The 22912-nt window shown below is 37.2% G+C and overlaps 1 protein-coding gene across 4 annotated transcripts in view; it reads left to right on the forward strand.

Annotated features, from left to right (window-relative positions):
- IQCG (IQ motif containing G) overlaps positions 1 to 22912 on the forward strand; it is a 50515-nt gene that overhangs the window by 4449 nt on the left and 23154 nt on the right. For all 4 annotated transcript variants that reach the window (XM_029939476.1, XM_029939478.1, XM_029939477.1 and 1 more), the window contains exons 3-6: positions 540 to 804; positions 6247 to 6482; positions 10006 to 10134; positions 16810 to 16891. In XM_029939476.1, coding sequence (XP_029795336.1) covers positions 540 to 804; positions 6247 to 6482; positions 10006 to 10134; positions 16810 to 16891 — 712 coding nt within the window. The remainder of the gene's footprint in view (positions 1 to 539; positions 805 to 6246; positions 6483 to 10005; positions 10135 to 16809; positions 16892 to 22912) is intronic.

The following is a 22912-nucleotide window of genomic DNA, read 5'->3' on the forward strand; positions in this document are numbered from 1 at the left end:
TGAACCCACGAACTGTGAGATCATGACCTGAGCCAAAGCCGGAAGCTTAACCAACTGAGCCACCCAGGCACCCCTTTAATGTATTTTTTAAATGCATTTTTAAAAAAATAAACAGTGTACCAACCTGGAGCTCAAACACAACCCTAAGATCAAGAGTCACATGCTCCACAGACTGAGCCAGCCAGGGGCTCCTGCCACATTCTGTTTTTCATTAATCATGAGTCACTTTTAGTTAGCATCTAAAGATGTTGCAAGAAAAAAAGTTAATATGGGTTCCAATTCAAATTGGTAAAATATAGCCAAATAGTATGGGTTACACAGAGTTATTAACCAGTAAGTGGCTTGCCTTTGTTTGGTCAGAATGTCACAGGGAGATATTTAGCAGAACCACATGTAAACTCTAACTTTTGTTCTTCTTCTTGTATTATATGACAATATGTACTTCACGGGAGCCGATCTATATGCTGCCTGTGCTTTTGCGTTTATGCAATTTTTAACATTTGGTGGCCGACTTCTTCTTCTTTTTTTGTTTTTTTTAGAGGCCAATTAGAAGCCTCAAGTCTTCCATCAGAAGTCTGGCATTCTGAGGTGACAATGGCAGTGGTAGGCGAGCCACCTGCTGCTGTAGAAGAAAAAGAAACAGCTGAAGAAACAAACTTAGAAACCATCCCGGAAATCATAGAACCACTCTCCATTCTAGATGTGTTGAGGATCTCTGCAATTCTGGAGGATACCACGGATCAGCTCTCTATTCTGAACTACATCATGCCAGTTCAGTATGAAAGAGGACAAAGTATCAGCATGGTATATACACTCACCATTATTTGGGTTTTGCTTTCTTTCCTTTTTATTTCTCTGTCATGTACGGTACTTGTGCCGCTAAATTTAACATGGGAAACAGCACCTTTATCTGAGATAAAAAGGGCTGTAATAATTACCTGAGATATGTACTCTGAATTGATGGGGTGAAAAACCAATAGCTCAGGAGACATTGCCGGTCAGAGTATCCTTTTCTTCCGCTATGTTGGCATCATTCCGAAAGGCGTATAGTTAAATCAGTATATCGTACACGTACTGAGAGTAGCCAAATCACTGAGTTGTCCCACCTTCTTCTGTTTCGTAGCTGTGCAGAGCTAACTGAACCATAGTGGGAGGAAATTCAGTTGGACCTTTGTAATGTTTCTTTATTCTAAAATGACTTTGTTGTATTGTTGAATATGTTGCAGCTTGCCTCTGTGGATATCCAGCTACACCATTATGTCAGCAATTACATTTTCAGTGGTGTTATGGGCTCCTCAAAGGGCTATCGAATTATCAAAACACTCAACTTGATCACAAAATTTTCACAAATTCTTAAGCTCTTATAAATTTCAATAACTTAGGTTGTAGTATAAAATGGAAATAATTTATAAATACAAATACACATTTATGAAGTTCAGCAAAATTACCTTATATTTGTACAGAATATACTAATTCTGATTCTATGACAGATAAAAATTTCTACATAAACAAGAGAGTTAATTGTTTTCCATGTCTAATAGAAAAGAAGTCCATATTTATTGTGACTAGATAACTAGGTTTCCCTTTAATTTCACCTTACAATTTTTATTTTTCTAATTATTATTATTTTAATGTTTATTTATTTTTGAGAGAGAGAGACAGAGTGTGAGCGAGGGAGGGGAGAGAGAGAGAGAGAGAGAGAGAGAGAGAGAGAGAGATAAACACAGAATCCGAAGCAGGCTCCAGGCTCTGCGCTGTCAGCACAGAGCCTGATGCGGGGCTCAAATTCATAAACCATGAGATCATGACCTGAGCAGAAGTCGGACGCTTAACCAACTGAGCCACCCAGGCACCCCTCACCTTGCAAGTTTTAAATAATAATAATAATTATTATTATCATTATATGTACAGTCTGGGTTTATTAAACTTTTATGAAAGTTTGAAAGTTATACAAAATTTTAATAGAACACTAGATTTGGAGAGGCACCTGGGTGGCTCAGTCAGTTAAGTGTCCAACTCTTGGTTTTGGGTCAGATGATGATCTCATGGTTCATGAGTTCAAGCCCCACATTGGGCCTTGCACTGACTATATGGAGCCTGCTTCGGATTCTCTCTCACTCCCGCTCTCCCCCCCCGCTCATTCTTTCTCTCAAAAAATTTAATAAAAATTACTTTAAAAAACACTGGATTTGGAGTCTAGAGCTCTTTACAGTTTAGTTGTGTACTGTCAGTTCAGTTTCTTGGTCTTCATGTTCTCGTTTGTAAAATGTGATGGAGTGTGTGTTTCAATGTTATTTATTTATTTATTTATTTATTTTTACGGTTTTTATTTATTTGAGAGAGAGAGAGCATGAGCAGGGGAGGCTCAGAGAGAGAGGGTGACACAGAATCTGAAGACAGGCTGCAGGCTCTGAGCTAGCTGTCAGCACAGAGCCTGATGCGGGGCTCGAACCCACAAACCGTGAGATCATGACCTGAGCTGAAGTCAGATGCTTAATTGACTGAGCCACCCAGGCACCCCACAATTTTATTTTTAAGTAATCTCTACACCCGTTGTGGGACTCAAACTTAGAGCCATGAGACCCAGAGTTGGGTGCTCCACTGACTGAGCTAGCCAGGCCCCCCAAAGTATTAGAGTTTTAACTAAATGATCCACATAGTCCCTTCCAATGCTAACATACTGTGAATTTCAGGGTGGTTTTAAAACAACATTAACGGACTTAGCTATAGAGAACACTGAGGATTGATGGAAGGAGGTAGGCGGGGGGATGGGCTAAATGGGTGATGGGTATTAAGGAGGGTACTCTTTGTGATGAACACTGTATGTTATATGTAACTGATGAGTCACTGATTCTACACCTGAAACCAATTTTACCATATGTTAACTAACTAGAATTTAAATAAAAACTTGGAAAAAAATTACATTAATGGGTATATCAGGAATTTTGTAACTTACTTTATATTAATTATAATTAATTTATATAAATTTGTAAATTAATTTTTTATCAATTTATGAAAGACTAGGCGATTGAAAACCCAAGAACTAAGTCTTTCAATGCATTTAAAATAAGAGTCTAATTCTTATATTAAGCTAAGTAATACATAGTAAAGAGTCTAGGGTTTCTTTCCTATTTATTGTCTCCTTCAGTTATGAATCAAAAATAAAAAGATATTTAGTTAACAAGATAAAGTCTTATGAGACTTATCAATGATGCTGTCAGGCTAATAAAAGGTAATTTGCCTTCATAGAAACTCAAGAGAATTAAAAACCCAAATCTATAAACAATTCAGCAGTGGTCACTACTTCACTAAATTAAAGAACAAAATTTTTGCACTATTTTATTCTGGTTTAGGATAGTGATCTTCATTCACAAAATTTTCTGACTTAACAGAGGCCCTGCTTGTGGTTTTATAGTAGTGTATATAATAAAGGCTTATATTCTTATCTTGATTGATAGAAGCGTAACAGCTCTTTTCTCATTATAAGTTAGTTCTACAACTTTACAAAATTATGAATCTCTTAAAATAATTTTTTTACTTCAGAATAGTACTTCTAGCTCATTAATTTTACAGTGTCATTGCCCTGTAAGGGCATAGGATTATATTTTAAGTCCTTAGTATATATGTGGATATTTTCTTTCTCCAAAGGCTTCTTATTGTTTAGCCTTTAGAACAACCGTGGGATGAAAGGTTAGTTAGCATTATCCCTCTTTTATAGCCATCTTTATAGCTAAGGACATCTCCAAATAGATTTTCATTTGTAAAATCATGGAGTGGCATGATGAAAAATATACTAATGTATCAGGTTCTACCAGAAGTGGGAGTAAGTGGACCAAAATTTAGGAAGAGCTTCCCTGTGGGGATATTGTTTCTCTTACTTTTTGCCTTAGAGTCTAATACCCTGCCTTGTACATAGTCTGTGCAATATATAAATATTTTTTAGTGAATGGACTAAAACATTTAGCTAGTTCACTAAATTCTCTCTTTTAAAAATTCATATTTATTTGTAGTAATCAGTAAATCAGGCTGCTTGACACATTTGCTTCCTTTTCCAGATGCCCAAGCATAAAGGTAAAGGAACAACAGGGAAATAGAAAAACAGAGCCTCCTAGGCCTTACACTGACCCTTCCCCACCTAGGTAAAATCTAAAATAATAAGCGCCCTTAAGGTTTTTTTTATGTCTAGGTAAGTTTCAGTTCAATTGTTGAAATGCTGCGCTTCTCTTTGTAGCCAAATTAATTTCAATTTAAAGTACATTTTTAAAATTTAATTCTTATTTAAGGCAGCATTTTGTTTTGTACTTGCCTATAAATGTTTTCCTCAGATCTGAATCTTTGCTTATTGTTGATGTAAAGAAAAATGCAGTTGAGTCTGTGTTTATTAACCATTCATGGATAGTTTTTTAACACTTCTGGGTTAGTTGAAGTTTAGCTAAGAAAGACTTAGGCTTCGTGTGTCAGTCTGCAGATAAACTTCTCTTCTGTGCATAGGACAGCACAAGAATTTAAGTAATCATAAGTGCAGAACTCACAAAGTTCTGTGTACTGTTCTAAATGCTTTATGTATATTAATTTATTTTATCCTCTTAATAACCCTATGAGGGCAGGTACTATTATCCCTATTTGCCAACGGGAAAACGGAGGCATAGAGATATTAAATAGTTTTCTTAATTCAATATGGTTTAGTAAGAAATAAAGCCAGGATTCTAATAAGGAAGTTTGGTTTCAGAGTTTTTAGGCATAATCACTATGTTATATGGCCTCTCAATTGTTAAAGCTTTTAGCCACAGATTAAAGATGAATCATCAGTTAAAAGACATAGGCTGTTCCTGTGGCTCATGCCTCTCCCTTAGTGCTCAATTTGGGTCTGAAAAATAAATTATTTTGGCCTTTCCCTAAATGACCTTCAAAATCTATACCATACTACTAATTATACAATTTGATATGATTTTCCTTTCATCCTTTATATTTCAAATGTAAATGAGCATTTTGAGTCTCTCATACCTAGGCATTGTTCTAAGCAATGAAACTATAAAGATGGCCACATTTATTATCCAATCTTATTCCCAAAAGAATTATTTTATTTTATTTTACTTTATTTTTTAATTATTTATTTTTGAGAGAGAGAGAGAGAGAGCACGCATGCAAGAATGGGAGAGGGGCAGAGAGAGAGGGAGATGCAGAATCCAAAGCAGGCTCCAGGCTCTCCAGGCTCTGAGCTGTCAGCACAGAGCCCCATGTGGGGCTCGAACTTCCAGACTGTGAGATCATGATCTGAGCTGAAGTTGGATGCTTAACCAACTGCGCCACCTAGGTGCCTACAAAAGAATTTTTTAATATGTTTGTTTATTTAAAAAAATTTTTTTAATGTTTGTTTATTTTTTGAGAGTGGGAGAGGGGCAGAGAAAGAGGGAGACAGAGAATCTCAAGCAGTCTCTGCCTTGTTCAGAGCCTGACTATATTAGCAGGGGAAGGGCAGCAAGGGAGGGAGAGAGAGAATCTCAAGTTGACCTCTTGCTGTCCCTACAGAGCCCAACAGGGGCTCAGTCTCACAAACAGTGAGATCATGACCTAAATCAAAATCAAGAGTCATATGCTTAACCGACTGAGCCACTCAGGTTTCTCTGTTTAAAAAAGAATTTGAGGGGTACCTGGGTGGCTCAGTCAGTTGAGCATCTGGCTTCGGCTCAGGTTATAATCTGTGGTTCATGGGTTCGAGCCCTGTTTTGGGCTCTGTGCTGACAGCTCAGAGCCTGGAGCCTGTCTTCAGATTCTGTATCTCCCTCTCTCTGCCGCTCCCATGCTCATGCTCTGTCTCTCTCTCAAAAATAAATAAAACATTAAAAAAAAAACAATAACAAAGAATTTGAGGTGCACCAAGATCTCTAAGAACTATCCCTTCCCTCATTGAATTTATAATCTGATGGAGACATTTATACAAATAATTACAATAAGGTAAATGTCTGCTAATAGAGATGTTTCACAAATAACTTTTCCTTTGATCGTAATCTTAAAGTTTACCTGGTGGTACACTGAGGAAAGACAGAAAAGGAATATTGTCTACAGGCAGGAAGGCACAAAATAGCAGGATGTGGTTTGTGTGGCTAAAGAAAAGGGTAATTTTCTTGTGTGTTGAGTACAAGTGACAGAAAATGAGGTTGAAAATGTAGGCAGAGGCCCTGTATAGCATTGTTTCTTTACTCTTTTAAAATCTGTATTACGTAAAACATTATTTCTTGTTTTTAGAAAAAAAGTAAAGAATTTAATTTTGAAAGAAAGAACTTAGAAAAACTTTCAGATGCCCCCAAAACCTCAAAAATATCCAGTCCACTCTTACCTAAAGAAGAAACCAAGTTGCCAGAAATCAGACAAGAAAGCCGATCGGCCAACGAATTTAACAAAATGCAAGATCTTGTCTTCAGACAATCTACAAGACCGACCATAATGTCTACAGAGACACTGAAGAAGATTCAGGTAGATAGGTAAGGAAGGAGATCATATTTGGAAATGTAATAGTATATTTATTATGGATGAAAAATGGGAGCAAGGGTGGCTGACTGCTGTCTTCTCTTATGAATTGGTCATTATGTGCAAAGCTATTGCTGATAATGGCATTAGCTAAAGACTGCCTAGAGGAAACAGTTGAAAGTATGGTGGGTATATGATCATGGGCAAGTTGTTGAGTCTTTGTTTCCAGTTTTTATTTTTATTTACTTTTTTATTTTTAAAGAAAGAGAGTGAGAATGGGGAAGAGGGTTAGAGGTGGAGAGAGAATCTTAAGCAGGCTCCCACTCGGAGCAGAGCCCAACTCAGGACTCAGTCTCATAGCTCTGAAATCATGACCTGAGCTGAAATCAAGAGTGGAATGCTTAACCAGCCGAGCCACCCAGGTGCCCCGAGAATTTCTTAAAGGTAGTCTCAGTTTCCATTGTCTCAATATTCAGTTTTTTGTTGTCAACTGGATTGCTGACAAAGAAGCCTGTTAAGTTTAATAGAGGATATAATATCGGGCGCCTGGGGGGCCCAGTCTGTTGAGCTTCCAACTTCGGCTCGGGTCATGATCTCACAGTTTGTGAGTTCGAGCCCCGCGTCGAGCCCTGTGCTGACAGCTCAGAGCCTGGAGCCTGCTTCAGATTCTGTGTCTCCCTCTCTCTGTCTGCCCCTCCCCTGCTCACACTTTGTTTCTGTTTCTCTCTCTCAAAAATAAACATTAAAAAATTTTTTTAAATAAAACAAAAAATAAAAAAGGATGTAATATGACGGTAAGGGTTGTTAGTAAATGAATGGTTAGAGTAATTACCCAGCGCCACTAGCCAAATGCAGCCTGTGGTCTGCTTATGAAAATAAAGTTTACCGGAATACAGCAGCATTGCTCATTTGGTTACATATTGTCTCTTGCTGCTTTCATGCTACAAGCATGAAAAGAATTGAGTAGTTGCAACAGAGAATTTATGGCCTGCAAGGCCAACAATATTTACCATTTGTCCCTTTATAGGAAACACTTTCCAATCCTTGCATCAGAGGGGTAATGTTTCTTGTTAAAATCAATCTGGCTCGGATTTGCATACAGTATGACAAAGGTAGGTATCCAGCTTTTAAACACCCAATCTAGTTAATGTTTTTTGCAGTCTCCATGTGATGGCTTTTATCTTTTCAGTTGGTTGGGTTTTTTTTTTTTATTTTGGTGTACTTAACTTTTTTCTTAATAGTTTTTGAATCTTTTTCTTTGAACTATTTTTAATAAATCGTTATGTAAAATAGTGAGTGTAAGTCTTGCGAACACTGTATCAAAACATTAAATAGCAGTGTTTAAAATTCTCTACCCACAAGAATATTATAAACAGCAATGGACTAGGAGTCAGAAAACCTGAATTATATGGTTATACCCCTTTCTCAAATTAGTTATGTGAACTTAGGCAAGCCTTTTAACCCTCCTGAGCTTGAGTTTACTCATCTCTAAAATGTGAGGGTTTTATTAGCTCTTAAAAATTTTTTTTGAATTATTTATTTATTTTTGAGAGAGAGAGAGATGGGTCACCTGGGTGGCTCCGTTGGTTGACGGTCCAACTTTGGCTCAAGCCATGATCTCATGTCTCATGGGTTCAAGCCTTGCATCGGGCTCTGTGCTGACAGCTCAGAGCTTGGAGCCTGTTTCAAATTCTGTGTCTCCCTCTCTCTCTGCCCCTCATCACTCGCACTTTGTCTCTCTCTCTCTCTCTCAAAAATAAATAAACATTTAAAAAACTTAAAAGAGAGAGACCACGAGTGGGGAAGGGCAGAGAGAGAGGGAGACACAGAATCTGAAACAGGCTCTAGGCTCTGAGATGTCAGCGCAGAGCCGGAGGTGGGGTTTGAACCCATGAATCGTGAGATCATGACCTGAGCTGAAGTCTGGCGCTTAACTGACTGAGCCACCCAGGTACTCCTCTTTTAAAAAAATGTTAAAAGGTTTAACTTCTTTCAAAATTATGAAATGTTTTTAAAATGCAGAAAAACATAATTTTGGGGGAGTGGGGGAGAAAGAAGAGAGCAAGCGGGGAAGGAGCAGAGAGAGGGGACAGAGGATCCAAAGTGGGCTCTGTGCTGACAGGCTGACAGCAGCAAACCAGATGTGGGGCTCGAATTCACAAACTGAGATCATGACCTGAGCCAAAGTTGGATGTTCAACTGACTGAGCCACCCAGGCACCCCAAAATGCAGAAAAATATAAATAATGAAATAATGAATACGTAAATATGTATAAATACCAAATCAACATTTTAGCATGATCGCTTTAGAGTTTTTTTCCTTAAGAATTCATTTCATTTTATTTTAAAAGTTTATTTCTGAAAGAGAGAGCGCGCGTGTGCACTCACAAGTGGGGGAGGGGCAGAGAGAGAAGGGGACAGAAAAATCCAAACTGGGCTGTGGGCAGATAGCAGCAAGCCCAATGTGAGGCTCAAACTCTCGTACCGCAGGATCTTGACCTAAGCTTAAGACCAGTGCTAAACGGACCAAGCCACCCAGACACCTGTGTTTTGTTTTGTTTTGTTTTTAAATAAAATAGTTCAGATACAATTGAAGCCTCAGTGCTAGTCCCCCTCACTCCTACCCCAAAGATGAACTCTATTCTGATTATGGTGTTTATTATTCTGTTACATATTGTGATACTTTTATTAGGTACATATATGTTTTATTTAAACAGTACATACAGTTTTACATGTTTATTTTTAATGTTTATTATTGAGAAAGAGAGAGAGAGAGAGAGAGAAAACGAATGGGGGAGGAGCACAGAGAAGGGGACAGAGGATCCTAAGCGGGCTCCACGTCAGCTCAGGCCCCACATGAACTTGTGAACTGAGATCATGACCTGAGCTGAAGTTGAATGCCACCCAGATGCCTCTAGTTTTACATGTTTTTAAATATTGTATACATAACATCATACTGTACATTCAATGTTTGTTAATACTTGGTATGTAAACTTTGTCAGGTTAAGGAAATTCATATTTCTAGTTTGCTAACAGTTTTTGTTGTTTATTTTTAAATGAATGGGTATTGAGTTTTGTCAACTGACTTTTATGCCATCTCTTGTGATGGTCATATGCTTTTTCTCCTTTTGCCTTTGTTTATGTGATGAATTCTATTAATAGACTTTCTTTTTGGTTTATTTATTTTTGAGAGAAAGCATGAGTGGGAGAGAGGCAGAGAGAGAGAGAGGGAGAGAGAGAGAATCCCAAGCAGGCTCCACATTGTTAGCCTGGAGCTCAACACAGGGCTCGATGTGGGGCTCAAACCCATGAACCATGAGATCATGACCTGAGCCGAAGTTGGATGCTTAACTGACTGAGCCACCCAGGCGCCTCTCTATCATAGACTTCCTAATGTTAAACTATTCTTGCATTCCAGGAATAATTCCAACGTAGTTCTGATTCTCATTCCAGGTCTTAACTTGTGTGACTTCTATAGCCATTTGTAAATGTAAGGAAATTTATCTTATTAACCCATCTTTCTTGTTTCCCCTTACAGGCAGTTTTTCAGTGACATAATTATGGAAACCATGCAGGAGCTGCAGCAGTCAGGCACTTTCACCAGTCTCCTGGAAGCTTTGGGCAAAGAGAAGAAAAACAAAATGCATTTCTATGATAACATTGCCAGGTCTGAGTAATATCAGGTTTATTTGCTATACTGTATTTTAAAGTGCTATAAAATGTTTATCAGAAGTCCTTGATTTCTAAAGCAAATCAATTATGCCTTTCAGGGAAGATAAACACAAGTCAGAAATTAAGGTTCTAATCTTGGGACAGTAATTCAGATTTCTGGGCTTCAGTTATGTATATCTACAATCTGTCAAGAATATTCTTCCTATTATACAGTAATCTTTTTTTAATTTAAATTCTCAGTATTCTATTAGTTTTAGGTGCATAGTGATTCAACAATTCCACAGTCATCCTGTGCTGATCATGACATGTGCACTCCTTAATTTCCCTCACCTATTTCATCCATCCCCCCTCCTCCCCGCTGGTAACCATCAGTTTGTGCTCTATATTTAAGCATTTGCTTTTTGGTTTGTCTCTTTCTTCCTCTTTTTCTTTCCCCCTTTGGTTGTTTGTTTTGTTTCTTAAATTCCACATGAGTGAAATCATATGATATTTGTCTTTCTCTGCTGACTTATTTTGTTTAGCATTATACTCTCTAACTCCAGTTGCAAGATTTCATGATTTTTATGGCCGAATAATATTCCCTCGTATATACACCACATCTTTATCCATTTATTTATCAGTGGCCACTTGGACTACTTCCATATCTTGGCTATTATAAATAATGCTGCTGTAAACATAGGGGTGCATGTATCCCTTCTGAATTAGTGTTTTGTGTTCTTTGGGTAGATACCCAGTAGTGCCATTACTAGATTGTAGTGGAGTTCTATTTTTCACTTTTTGAAGAACCTCCGTACGGTTTTCCACAGTGGCTGCATCAGTTCACATTCCCACCAGCAGTTCAAGAGGGTTTCTTTTTCTCTACATCCTTGGCCAACACCTGTTGTTTCTTGTGTTGTTGATTTCAGCCTTTCAGACAGGTATGAAGTGATATCTCATTGTAGTTTTGAGTTGCATTTCCTTGATGTTAAGTGTTAATGAACATCTTTTCATGTGTCTATTGGCCATCTGGATGTCTTCTTTGGAAAATGTTCCTGTCTTCTGCCCATTTTTAACTGAATTATTTATTTATTGGATGATGAGTTTTTTATAAATTCTTTGTATATTTTGGGTACCAGCCCTTTATTGGATATGTCATTTGCAAATGTCTTTTCCCATTCTGTAGATTGCCTTTTGGTTTTGTTGATTGATTGAATTTTGCTTTCTCCCCCCTTGCCTCAGGGGACCTATCTAGGAAAAGTTGCTATAGCCAATACCAGAGAAGTTACTGCCTGTGCTTTCTGTGTGCTCTTCTAGGATTTTTCTTGTCTCACACTTAGGTATTTAATCCATTTTGAATTATTTTAGTAGATAGTGTAAGAAAGTGAGCCAATTTCTTTATTTTGCATGTTTCTGTCCAGTTTTTCCAAGGCCATTTGTTGAAGAGACTGTCTTTTTTCCATTAGATATTCATTTCTGCTTTGTCAAAGATTGACTGACCATATAATTGTGGGTTTATTTCTGTTTTCTATTCTGTTTCATTGACCTATGTATCTAGTTTTGTGCCATTACCATACTGTTTTGATTACTACAGCTTTTTTTTTCCAACAAGTTACTCTTTGTATTTTTTTAAATTTAATTCTAGTGTAGTTATCATACAGTGTTATATTAGTTTTGGGTGTACAATCTGGTTATCACTCAGTGCTCAACAGCTTTGTACCATAACTTCAAGTCCAGAATTGTGATGCCTCCAACTTTGCTTTTCTTTTTCAAGATTGCCTTGGCTATTTGGAGTCTTTTGTAATTCCATAAGAATGATACGATTGTTTGTTCTAGTCCTGTGAAAAATGCGGTTGGCATTTTGATAAGGATTGCATTAAATATGTAGATTGCTTTGGGTAATATAGACATTTTCACAATATTTGTTCTTCCAATCCATGAGTATGGGATGTCTCCATTTCTTGGTGTCATTTTCAGTTTCTTTCATCAGTATTTTATAGTTTTCAGAGTACAGATCCTTCACTTCTTTGGTTAGGTTTATTCCTAGGCATCTCATTATTTTGGGTTCAATTGTAAATGGGATTATTTTCTTAATTTCTGTTTCTGTTGCTTCATTATTGGTGTATAGAAATGCAACATATTTCTGCACATCGATTTTGTATCCTGCCACCTTATTAAATTCATTTATCAGTGTTAGCAGGTTTTTAGTATAGTATTTTGGTTTTTCTGTATAGTATCATGTCATCTGCCAACAGTGAAACTTTTACTTCTTCCTTACTGATTTGGATGCCTTTACAGTAATCTTTCATAAGACTGAATTCACTGAAAATCCCTAAACAATAGGTGGTGATAATAAAGAGCATGCTAAGGGAAGTTTTCTTTTCCAGACCCTTTCAACTAATTCCAAAGAGTTTCATACCTTAAGAAATAGAACACAATCAGATGATTTTGGGATCAAGATAAAATTGTTCTTAAATGAAGGCTGAGTACTTAGAATGAGAGTGTTTATCTTGTTTGCATAGGTGGAATTGTTTTTCCTTGAGTTATTTTCTCTTCCTTTGTACCTTAGTATTGGTAATAAATTCTGTACTAAGGATTTTTTTTTTTTGAGAGAGAGAGAGAGAGGGACAGTATGAACATGTGCACGAAAGCAGGGGAGAGGGAGAGAGAGAGGGACAGAGAATCCCAAGCAGACTCCACGGGGCTTCATCTCACAATCCTAAGATCATGATATGAACTGAAATCAAAAGTTGGACACTTAACCTACTAAGCCACCCAGACATCCGTGTACTAGGAATATTTTGATAGTTACATTAATTAACACATATGTAGACTTAGGATAGTTCCTGGAACACAGTAAGTACCCAATAAGAATAGCAGTACTATTGTGGACTTAACATTGTAAGTACATTGCTGGTGGGAGAATGAATTAGTATAATTTTAAAAAATTATTTATTTATGAAAAACAAAAACATATATACCTAATTTTAAAATATTCACTATGATATATGTACTATTCCATAATTTATTTAACCATTCCTTGAATTAACATTTAGGTTGTTTCCAAATTTTTGCTTTAGCAAATAGTGTGTCAGTGTATTTCTTTGTACATAAATGTACATCAGCAAATGTCTGATCTATTAATATCCCATGAGGCTCAGTCACTAGACATTCAGTCTGTAATGTGGAATTACAGAATCAAAGAGACTCTATAGCTTAGTGGATGATATTATAAATCTGTTTAAAGTATTGTTTACAGAATTATAACATGGGGGAAATGTTTATATCACAGTGGTTTTTTTTTTTTTGAGAAAGAGAGGGGGAGAGAGGGAGAAAAAGAGAGAGAAAGAGAACATGAATGGGGGAGGAGCAGAGGGAGAGAGAGAATCCCAAGCAGCTCCACACCCAACATGGAGCCCAACACAGAGCTCAGTCTCACAACCATGAGATCATGACCTGAGCTGAAATCAAGAGTGGGCTGCTGAACTGACTGGGGCACCCAGGTACCACTATGTCACAATTTTAAATAGAAAAAGAAAGGTTGGAAATAATATAATATTTTCATAACTGTATAATAAAACTAAAAAAATCACATCGATATAATAAAAAAAAAAACATGCATAGAAAATGAGAACTGGAGGGGCACCTGGATGGCTCAGTCTGATGTTTGACTTTGGTTTGTGAGTTCAAGACTCGTATTGGTCTCTCTTCTGTCAGCATAGAGCCTGCTTTGGATCCTCTGTCCCTCTCTCACTGCCCTTCCTCTGCCTGTTCTCTCTCTCTCAAAATAAAATAAACTAAAAAAAAAGAAAGAAAGAAAGAAAATGAGAACTGGAGGCTTCTGCTTCAGTTGGTATATGTACATACATTCAATATATTTATTGTAGGATAATGGTAAAAATCTAGAAATAGCATAAATGTTCTTTAATAAAGGAGTTCTTAAATGATTGTTAATTTTAGGAAATAAACATTCAGCTATTAAAAAGATTAGAGTTCTATGATTGATCTAGAGGAATGTTCTTCATTTACAGACAAATGAAAAAAGTTACAGTATTATGTGTGTAATGAGACTTTTATTTTAAAAAAGCCTCATCCAAAAAAAAAAAACCTCATCCATATATGTAAGAGCATAGAGAAAGAAGTGGAAGGACATATATCAAAGATTTAACATTGATTATGTCATAAGAGTGAATTGGAGGGGAGAAGGGAGATGGCAGATTACCCATCTTTTTCTATAAGTGCCTATTCAGTTTTGAAATATTACAATATTGCTCTTATTACTTAGTAATTTCAAAAAAGCTAATCAAGTAAGAAAAATAAAGGGGCACCTGGATGGCTCAGTCAGTTAAGCATTCAACTTTGGCTCAGGTCATGATCTTGCGGTTCGTGAGTTTGAGCCTCGTGTTGGGCTCTGTGCTGACAGCTCAGAGCATGGAGCCTGCTTCAGATTCTGTGTCTCCCTCTCTATTTCTCCTCAACTCACACTCTGTCTCTCTCTCTCTCTCTAAAAAATAAATAAAGATTAAAAAAAATTTTATTAAAAAAAGTTAGAAAAATAAAAATGAAATATGTACCACTATTTGGGAGGGAGTAAATAATCTCAATGTAGACAGTTTACCAGTGATTGATTTTACATATGTGATTATATATAATAATTTATTCTTTTAATATTTCTTCCAATTATCAATTTGGATTTACTTAAGTCGCAATATTATATGTAGTTTTAGGTAAATCAGTTTCATGTTTAGTATTTTAACTATTGTGCAATTGGCACTTTTATCATCGCATTTAGTGATGAATATAAGAGAGACAAGATTTTCTATTTAGTTCCTTGAATAAGAGCTCTATTGAGATAAAATTATATACTGTTAAAGAAATTATTCAGACACATGTCAAAATGGTAATGAAGGCTGTATTCAGGATTATTGTAATAAGGAGAGAGTAATGTTTCATCCACTGACCCCCTCTTCATTGGGGGTCAGTGGATGAAACATTACTAAGAGACATAAAGAGTAGAGGATTCTTGCTAAGCTAACAGGATTCTTGCTGAAAGCAGGCTAAAGGCTTAGATATCGGGTGGGGGGTGAGGAGTTTGACCAGATATCCTGGGAGATCAGATGTGAAGGGTGGGAGATTCTCTCTAAACTGATTTAGTAGAAATCTAGCAAGATTTCTGTATAACCAGGTTATACAGGCTGAAGGCAAGGACAGTGGCCAAGGTCAAGGCCTGGTAGAGAAGAAGGCTCAGAGGAGCCTGATTAGTTTGGTCAAGGAGAGAGTTTTTGTCAATACCAAACATTTATCTTTTCAATGTATACAATTTGGTGGTGGTTTTTCGTATGTTCACAGATGTGCAACCATCACCACTATCTAATTCCAGAACATTCTCATTATTCCAAAAAAGAAAGCCTGTACTCATTAGTACTCACTTTCCATCCATCTCAGCTCCTCTGTTTAGTTTTAAATGAAGCTTCTCTTGATGGTAATTATCATCACTATACAATAAAATCTTACAAAATAATAAGAAAAATACCAGTATATAAAATAGAAAAATGGACAAAAGATAAGTATAATGAATGAAGCTTGGAGAAAGCCCCATGTAGGGTCTGGCATGATATGATTTTTCCTTTTTTTAGGAGCAGGTGTGAAAGACAAATCTAGACATGCTTAAAGTATGCATTCTACCTGTGAGATGTGTGCATATCTGCCCCTAAGTAAGAATTAATAACATCTAAAAATCCTCTGCTTAAACTCCCTTTGGTTAGGAATCATTCTCACTTAAAAAACTTTTTTTGTAGGTGCGCCTGGGTGTCTCAGTCAGTTAGGCGACTGCATTCAGCTCAGGTCACAATCTCCAAGTTTGTAGGTTCAAGCCCTGCATCAGGCTCTGTGCTGACAGCTTGGAGCCTAGAGCCTGCTTCACATTCTGTGTCTCCCTCTCTCTTAGCTCCTCTCCAACTTGTGCTCTTTCTCTCTCTCTCAAAAATAAATAAACATTTAAAAAACTTTCTTAAATAATTTTTTTGTGTGTGATCTCTATAACCCAACATGGGGCTCAAACTCACAACCTCAAGATCAAGAGTTGCATGTTCTTGTAACCGAACCAGCCCAGCACCCCGTAACTTATTTTTAAATATGTATCCTACTTCATTATTATGCAGGGGAGATAAGACCCTTTTCACTTTTACTCCCTGTAGTTGGAGATCTATCTGTAAGGCACATTCTTTCTTATGTCCACCACAGCCAATTACCTCAGCCCTGTGAGCCACTTTCCTCGTCTATAAAATAGGGGGATGATAGAGACTACCTTCTGAGGTTATTATGAGGCAAGAATATGGAAGAGTTCAGAATAGAAAGGATTCTTCTTTTTCTTCTTCCTGTTCCTCCTCTTCTTAGCTTTTTCTCCGCAGCAGCTATTTTAGATACAACACATGAACCAGAAACACCCTCCTCTGGTTTACTGAAACAAATCACAGTCTTTTGTAAAGTGTTACTAAAAGTGTGTTCCATGGACCAGTACCATTAGCAACATCTCAGAACTTGTTAGAAGTACAAATTCTACTGTCCCACACCTCCTGAATCAGAATCTCTGAGGTAGAGCCTAGGAATCTGTTTTTTAAGATTAGTGTTGATCCTTGTGCACACTAGAGTTTGAGTAGCACCTCTCTAAACAAATCATTCTTAATTCTTCTAGGGAGGAAAAGGGAAGAAAACAGATAAAATCTCTTCAAAAACAGCTACTTAATGTCAAAAGAGAACGGCAAGCTGAAGTACAGGTAAGAATTACTGGGCCAACACCAAAAGTTACTGAGCTGAAACAGCTATATAGAAGCAATCTTTCTTTTTCTTTCTTTCCTTTCCTTACCTTTCCTTTCCTTTCCTCTTCTCTCTTTTCCTTTCTTTCCTTCCTTCCTTCCTTCTTTCCTTCCTTCCTTCTAATAAGCCAAGACCTTTATTGACGCAGCAGGCACTTTTCAATGAACCCAACCTAGACAGCTCATCTTCTCTGGGAAGATGGGATGTCTGTATAAACTCTTGAAGTTTTACTACTTCAAAAAACAAGCTCTCCCTTTTACCATAGCCCTTAAGATCTGTTTCTGCCCAAACTGCGCCTCCCCATTTTAAATAGGCAGAGCACACAGGTACACCTGACCAATGCTGGCCAGCCACTCCAGGAGACAGTTACGTCAGTTCTGTGTTACTCGTGGACAAAGGCATAGACTTTCAGATCCTGCAAAGGATTTGGGAAACAGACAACTTCTCCCTCGACCTTGAAAATAAAATATACTTCAGTAGATGCATGTCCTGAAATAGTTTAGCTGGGAGTCCCTAGGAAGGTGGTCCCTTGTCAGTCCCTTCTTCATCAGCCTGTGCATCCAAAATTCTTTTCCTGGTAACATGGTAACATGAATTGTTTTCTGTTTTTTTGTTTTTTTAAAGTCTCTCTTGCTGCAAGAACTCTTATAATGGAGCCTAGTCCTCCTCCTGCTAATGCCTTTTTGTGCCACTGGAGTAACACTGTGCTGTTTTCTGTGGGCTTCTCAAACCTTTTATAAATGTACTTCATTAGCAAGTCAGTGCCATTTCTGTCCAGTGACTGCACAGCCTGCTCAATTTTAATGCTTTTAAAATTTGTAAGCACTTTCAGCACCATGCCGTGGGCTCGTTCCTTCACAGCCTGATTCTTGGTGTTGATGGGAGAGTTCTGTAAGGCTGCACGGAATGCCCGAAGCGTGTCCCCTTGCCGCAGAAGGCTGTCCACCTTGCTGGGGTCTGGGCCTGGCTCAGAGCCATCTTTCTTAAGCAAAGAAAAATTGTATATGAGAAATTGTTGTTTCCCCTGGGATACCTTTACTACTGAAAACATAAAGAGAGTAGCTCGAGTGAGCTGGAATAGAACTCGGGGACGCCCTAACCCTCTGGAACACTTAGTCTGTTCTTAGCCCTCCCATCTCGCTCAACCACACTACCCACCCCTGCCCTACAGGAGACCTCATCTCAGGCAGTTTCTTGTGTTCCAGAATCCCAGACGGGAGACTATAGTCCTAGATAGGACATTAAACATGTTATAAAACCTTTCATACACAATGGTTCGGTTTAATAATATCATCTGTATTATATTTCAAGTACAGAGTGGATTTAATGAGCTTTTATGGTCATTAGGCCCTAACCTTATATCTCATTTACCTCTATAAGAAAATGCATCCCAAGTTTTAAGCAATAGACTTGCAAAACCAGGCTTGGACTACAGCCTAGGCAGTTAGAAATTCGTTCTGTTAGGATGACTAACACTATTAGCAGTTTAGAAAGTTAAAAAATATGGCTTAATATCAGCTTTTGCTTACCTATTTGGACAAGTTTATACTTTAGATCAGGGAATCTTCATTATTATATAGAAGTTAGAAGACTGTTTTAAAAATATATTTAGAATTGTCTAAAAAAGGTCACTAGCCTTTCTTCTAAAACACTATCTTTAGGTCTTCTGAACAAATTGCTTAACATTCTCTCTTCTTTTTGGTTTTTTCCCCCTCTCCAACATCCTCTGTTATTTTCCATTTACTAATTACAAAGTACCTTTGGTAGTGATTTTTATATCACTATCCCTATTAGCCCTCTGCTTATAGCTTACATTAAAAATTTTTTAAATGTTTATTTATTATTTTTGAGAGAGTGTGAACAGCGGAGGGGCAGAGAGGGGCGGGGGGGAGACACCGAATCCAAAGCAGGCTCCAGGCTCTGAGCTGTTGACACAGAGCTCAGTGCAGGGCTCCAACTCATGAACCATGAGATCATGACCTGAGCAGAAGTCAGATGCTCAATTGACTGACCCACCCAGGCACCCCTAACATTTTTTTAAATGTTTATTTATTTTTGAGAGAGACAGAGTGTGAGCAGGGGAGGGTCAGAGAGAGAGGAAGCCGAAGCAGGCTCCAGGCTCCAGTTGTCAGCACAGAGCCTGATGTTGGGCTGGAACCCATGAACTATGAGATCATGACCTGAGCCAAAAGTCGGACGCTTAACCAACTGAGCCACCCAGGCACCCCTGTGGCTTACATTATTTGAGAAACATTTTTCTTTTCTAGAGAGCTTCACAAAACCTGGTGTGTGCTTAGATTTTCTCTCTAATGTATAGATTTTTTCAGAGGTTTCTTAGCTTTTTCCCCTAAACAACTCTCCCATTATTTAAAAACTCCTCTTGCATTTCATGACTATAAAAATAAAATATTTATGTTAATTTCCTTTTAAGCATCCAAATCAGACAGTATCAAAAGAAATTTCAGGCTTGGCACTCTTCCAGTTAACTCCCCTATGTTACTATTACAACCACTTTTTTTTCTCTTTCTTTAAACACTTTTTGATTAAATAGAATTTTTCAGGCAACATCCACACTTGCTTGTGACATTTTCCTCTTGGGTGATATATTAGCCATTACACTTAAGCAAAGTAAAACTAAAGCAGAATTGGGCCACCTGGGTGGCTCAGTCAACTGAGCATTGGCTTCGGCTCAGGTCATGATCTCGTTGTTCATGAGTTTGAGCCCCTCGTCGGGCTCTGTGCCGAACGCTTGGAGCCTGGAGGCTGCTTAGGATTCTGTGTCTCCCTCTCTCTCTGCCCCTCCCCTGCTCACACTGTCTCCCTCTGTCTCTAAAAAATAAATTAAAAAAATTTTTTTTAAAAACTAAAGCAGAATATCACTCAGATATTTTGATCATCAGCAAAGGAATAAACCAGGACTAAAAGATCCAAGGAAAACCTTGGAGCAAAAAAGCTATCAAGATGGAATCAAGTTAAATTCCTAAAGTTACTGAAAAACCAGTGATCAAGTCAAAATTGGAAAATAAGAAGACAGTTTAGAAATACATGGATACTAGAAACCTGTGGGTCAAAAAATTATGCCAGCATTTAGGATGGCAAGTTTGTATATGTGAAAGTGTGAATGGTGGTCACTGGAATGTGTGAGATCAATTGCCTTAGATAGAAAGCTTCCTGGTGGGCCCTCAGGCAAAAAGAAAAGTCACAAAAGAAAAAAAAAATCAGGTTGCTATCAGACATGTTTTTTTTTTTTAATTTAAAATTTTTATTTATTTATTTTTACTTTAGAAAGTTTCATATTTTTTTAACATATGCAATTATTTTCCATCATTTACAATACAATAGTTGCAATGACACTCAAAACAGAGAAGCAAAGTAAAAAATCAAAACACCAACTTCTGTTTCATGTAATTAGACTTATACAGAAATTAGAAGGTTAAGTAACAACTAGTTAATCACCTAATTTCACAGCTATCTGAAGTGGCAATCGTTATTCAGACTTTTGAACAGCAGCATACAAAGCAAGATAACAGGGGAGCAGCATTTTCATGAAGCTAATAGGGGAAAAAAGAGAGAACCAAGGTCGATATATAAAAATCAGTTTACCTGTTTCATATATTGGCAGCAGATACACATATGTGTGTGTGTGTGTGTGTGTGTGTGTGTGTGTATGCATATATATATAATAGCATCAAAAATATCAGTGAATAGGGGCACCTGAGTAGGTCATCTGGTTAAATATCTGACTTCAGCTCATGTCATGATCTCGAGGTTCGTGAGTTTGAGCCCCACACTGGGCTTCACACTTTCAGTTTGGATTCTCTGTCTCCCTCTCTTTCTCTTTACTCCTCTACCACTTGCACATGCTTCCTTTCTCTGTCTCAAAACAAATACATACACTTAAAAAAATGAATAGCAATGAATTCAAGAACAATTACAAAATGTGCAAGACTTCTTTGCAGAAAACTATAAAGCACTAGGAAAAAAGTAAATAATACTTAAGTGGAGGGATATACTATGTTTATAGATTGGATGTACTACTATATTTATGGATCACTCAGTGTGATAAAGCTAGCAATTCTTCCAAAATTGATAGCTACATTGAATTCAATCCCAGTCAGAATTCTGATTGGATTTAAGTTAATTTATTTATTTACTTATTTGTATGAAACTTGTCAAGCTGATTTTAAAATTCATATTGAAATGCCAGGGATCAAACTAAGACATGGACGCATGGGTGGCTCAGTTAGTTGAGCATCCAACTCGATTTCAGGTCAGGTCATGAGCCTAGGGTCATGGATTGAGCACTGCATTGGGCCCCTCGCCGAGTATGGAGCCTGCTTAAGATTCTCTATCTCCCTCCCTCTCTCCCCCTTGACCCCTGTCCACCACTTGTGTGCTCTTACCCTCTAAAATAAAAAGTAAAAGTAAAAGAATCAAGACAATATTGAAAAGGAACAAGTGGAAGATCTTGCTTTCCTGACTTAAGGATTGAAAAATAGAGCAATGGAACAGAATACAAGGAAAACCATTATACACTTATGACAAGTGTGGCACCACAGAGTAGTGAAAAACTAAACTTTACTCTGGCATGACACTACGCATAAAAAGTCAGTTCCGTGTGATTATAGATCTAAATGTGAGAGGCTAAAGCATAATATTTCTAGATAATATAGGAGACTATAATCTTGACCTTGGGTAGGGAAAGATATCTTAAACAAGTCATAAAAGGTAAAGTTACAAAGGAAAAGTTTGAAGAATTGGACTATATTAAATTTTAAACTTCTGTTCATCAAAAGACACCAATAGGGAGAGAGAGAGAGGAGCAAGCCACAAAGTAGGAGATGATACAGGGCATAACCAACAAGGGCTTATATCTAGAATATACAGAGAACTTCTGCAAATTAATGAAAAAAAGATAGCCACCTAATGGAAAACTAATCAAGAGGGTGAAGAGGCACCTTCAAAAAGGATATCCAACTGGCCAAGGAGCATATGAAAATATTATCATCAGGTAAATGCAAATTGAAACCACAAGGAGATAATTATCTTCCCATTAGAATAGTTAATTCTATTATATTTGTATTGTATCTGGTATTATAATAATTTCTAATACCAAATGGTGATGATGTGGAGTTTTGGGATTTCTAATACACTAATACTGAGTATATTGTTTCTACTATTCTGGAAAAAGTTTAGTATTATCAAAGCTAAAGCAAAGAGACTGTTATGACCAGCAATTCTACCCAGTAGAATCTGTGTGCATGTGGAATCATGTATAAAAAATGATCAATAAAGCATTATTTGTGGTAGTTACAAATGGAAGCAACCAAAATGGTTATCATACATTAAGATATTTTCATTCACTAAAATACTAAAGTTAAAAATTAGTGAACTGTAGCTACCAAATTATAAACTTAATGTGGAACAAAATAGTCTAGATACAAAGAAGACATACTGTATGATTCCATTTTCAGGAAGTTCAAAAAGCTAAACTATTGTGTTTAAGGAGAAATGCTTAGATTATAAAACTATAAGAAACTTACCATAAAATTAGAGAAATGCTTAGATTATAAAACTATAAAGAAACTTACCATAAAATTAAAGATAGTAGATACTTCTGGGGAAGAGAAAGAGATTAGTAATTGAGAAAGGATATGGAGGGGAGTTCATGTCAATTCTGTTTCTTATCCTGAGAATAATTTCTTATTTATAAACACAGGGTTTACTTTATGATAACTGAAATATACATTTTTATATATATTAACTTAGATATATACTTTTTCTTTTCTTTTATTGATGCCAAACATGGGACTTGAGCTCATGACCCTGACATTAAGGGTCACATGCTCTACTGACAGCTGGGCACCACTGTGCATTTTTTGCAAAAGCAAACGGTATGTTCCGGAGCACCTGGGCTCAGTCAGTTAAGCATCTGACTCCATCTTGGCTCCAGTCATGATCTCACAGTTTGTGAGTCAAGC

This window comes from Suricata suricatta, chromosome 5 (assembly GCF_006229205.1).
Source record: "Suricata suricatta isolate VVHF042 chromosome 5, meerkat_22Aug2017_6uvM2_HiC, whole genome shotgun sequence".
Lineage (NCBI taxonomy): Eukaryota > Metazoa > Chordata > Mammalia > Carnivora > Herpestidae > Suricata > Suricata suricatta.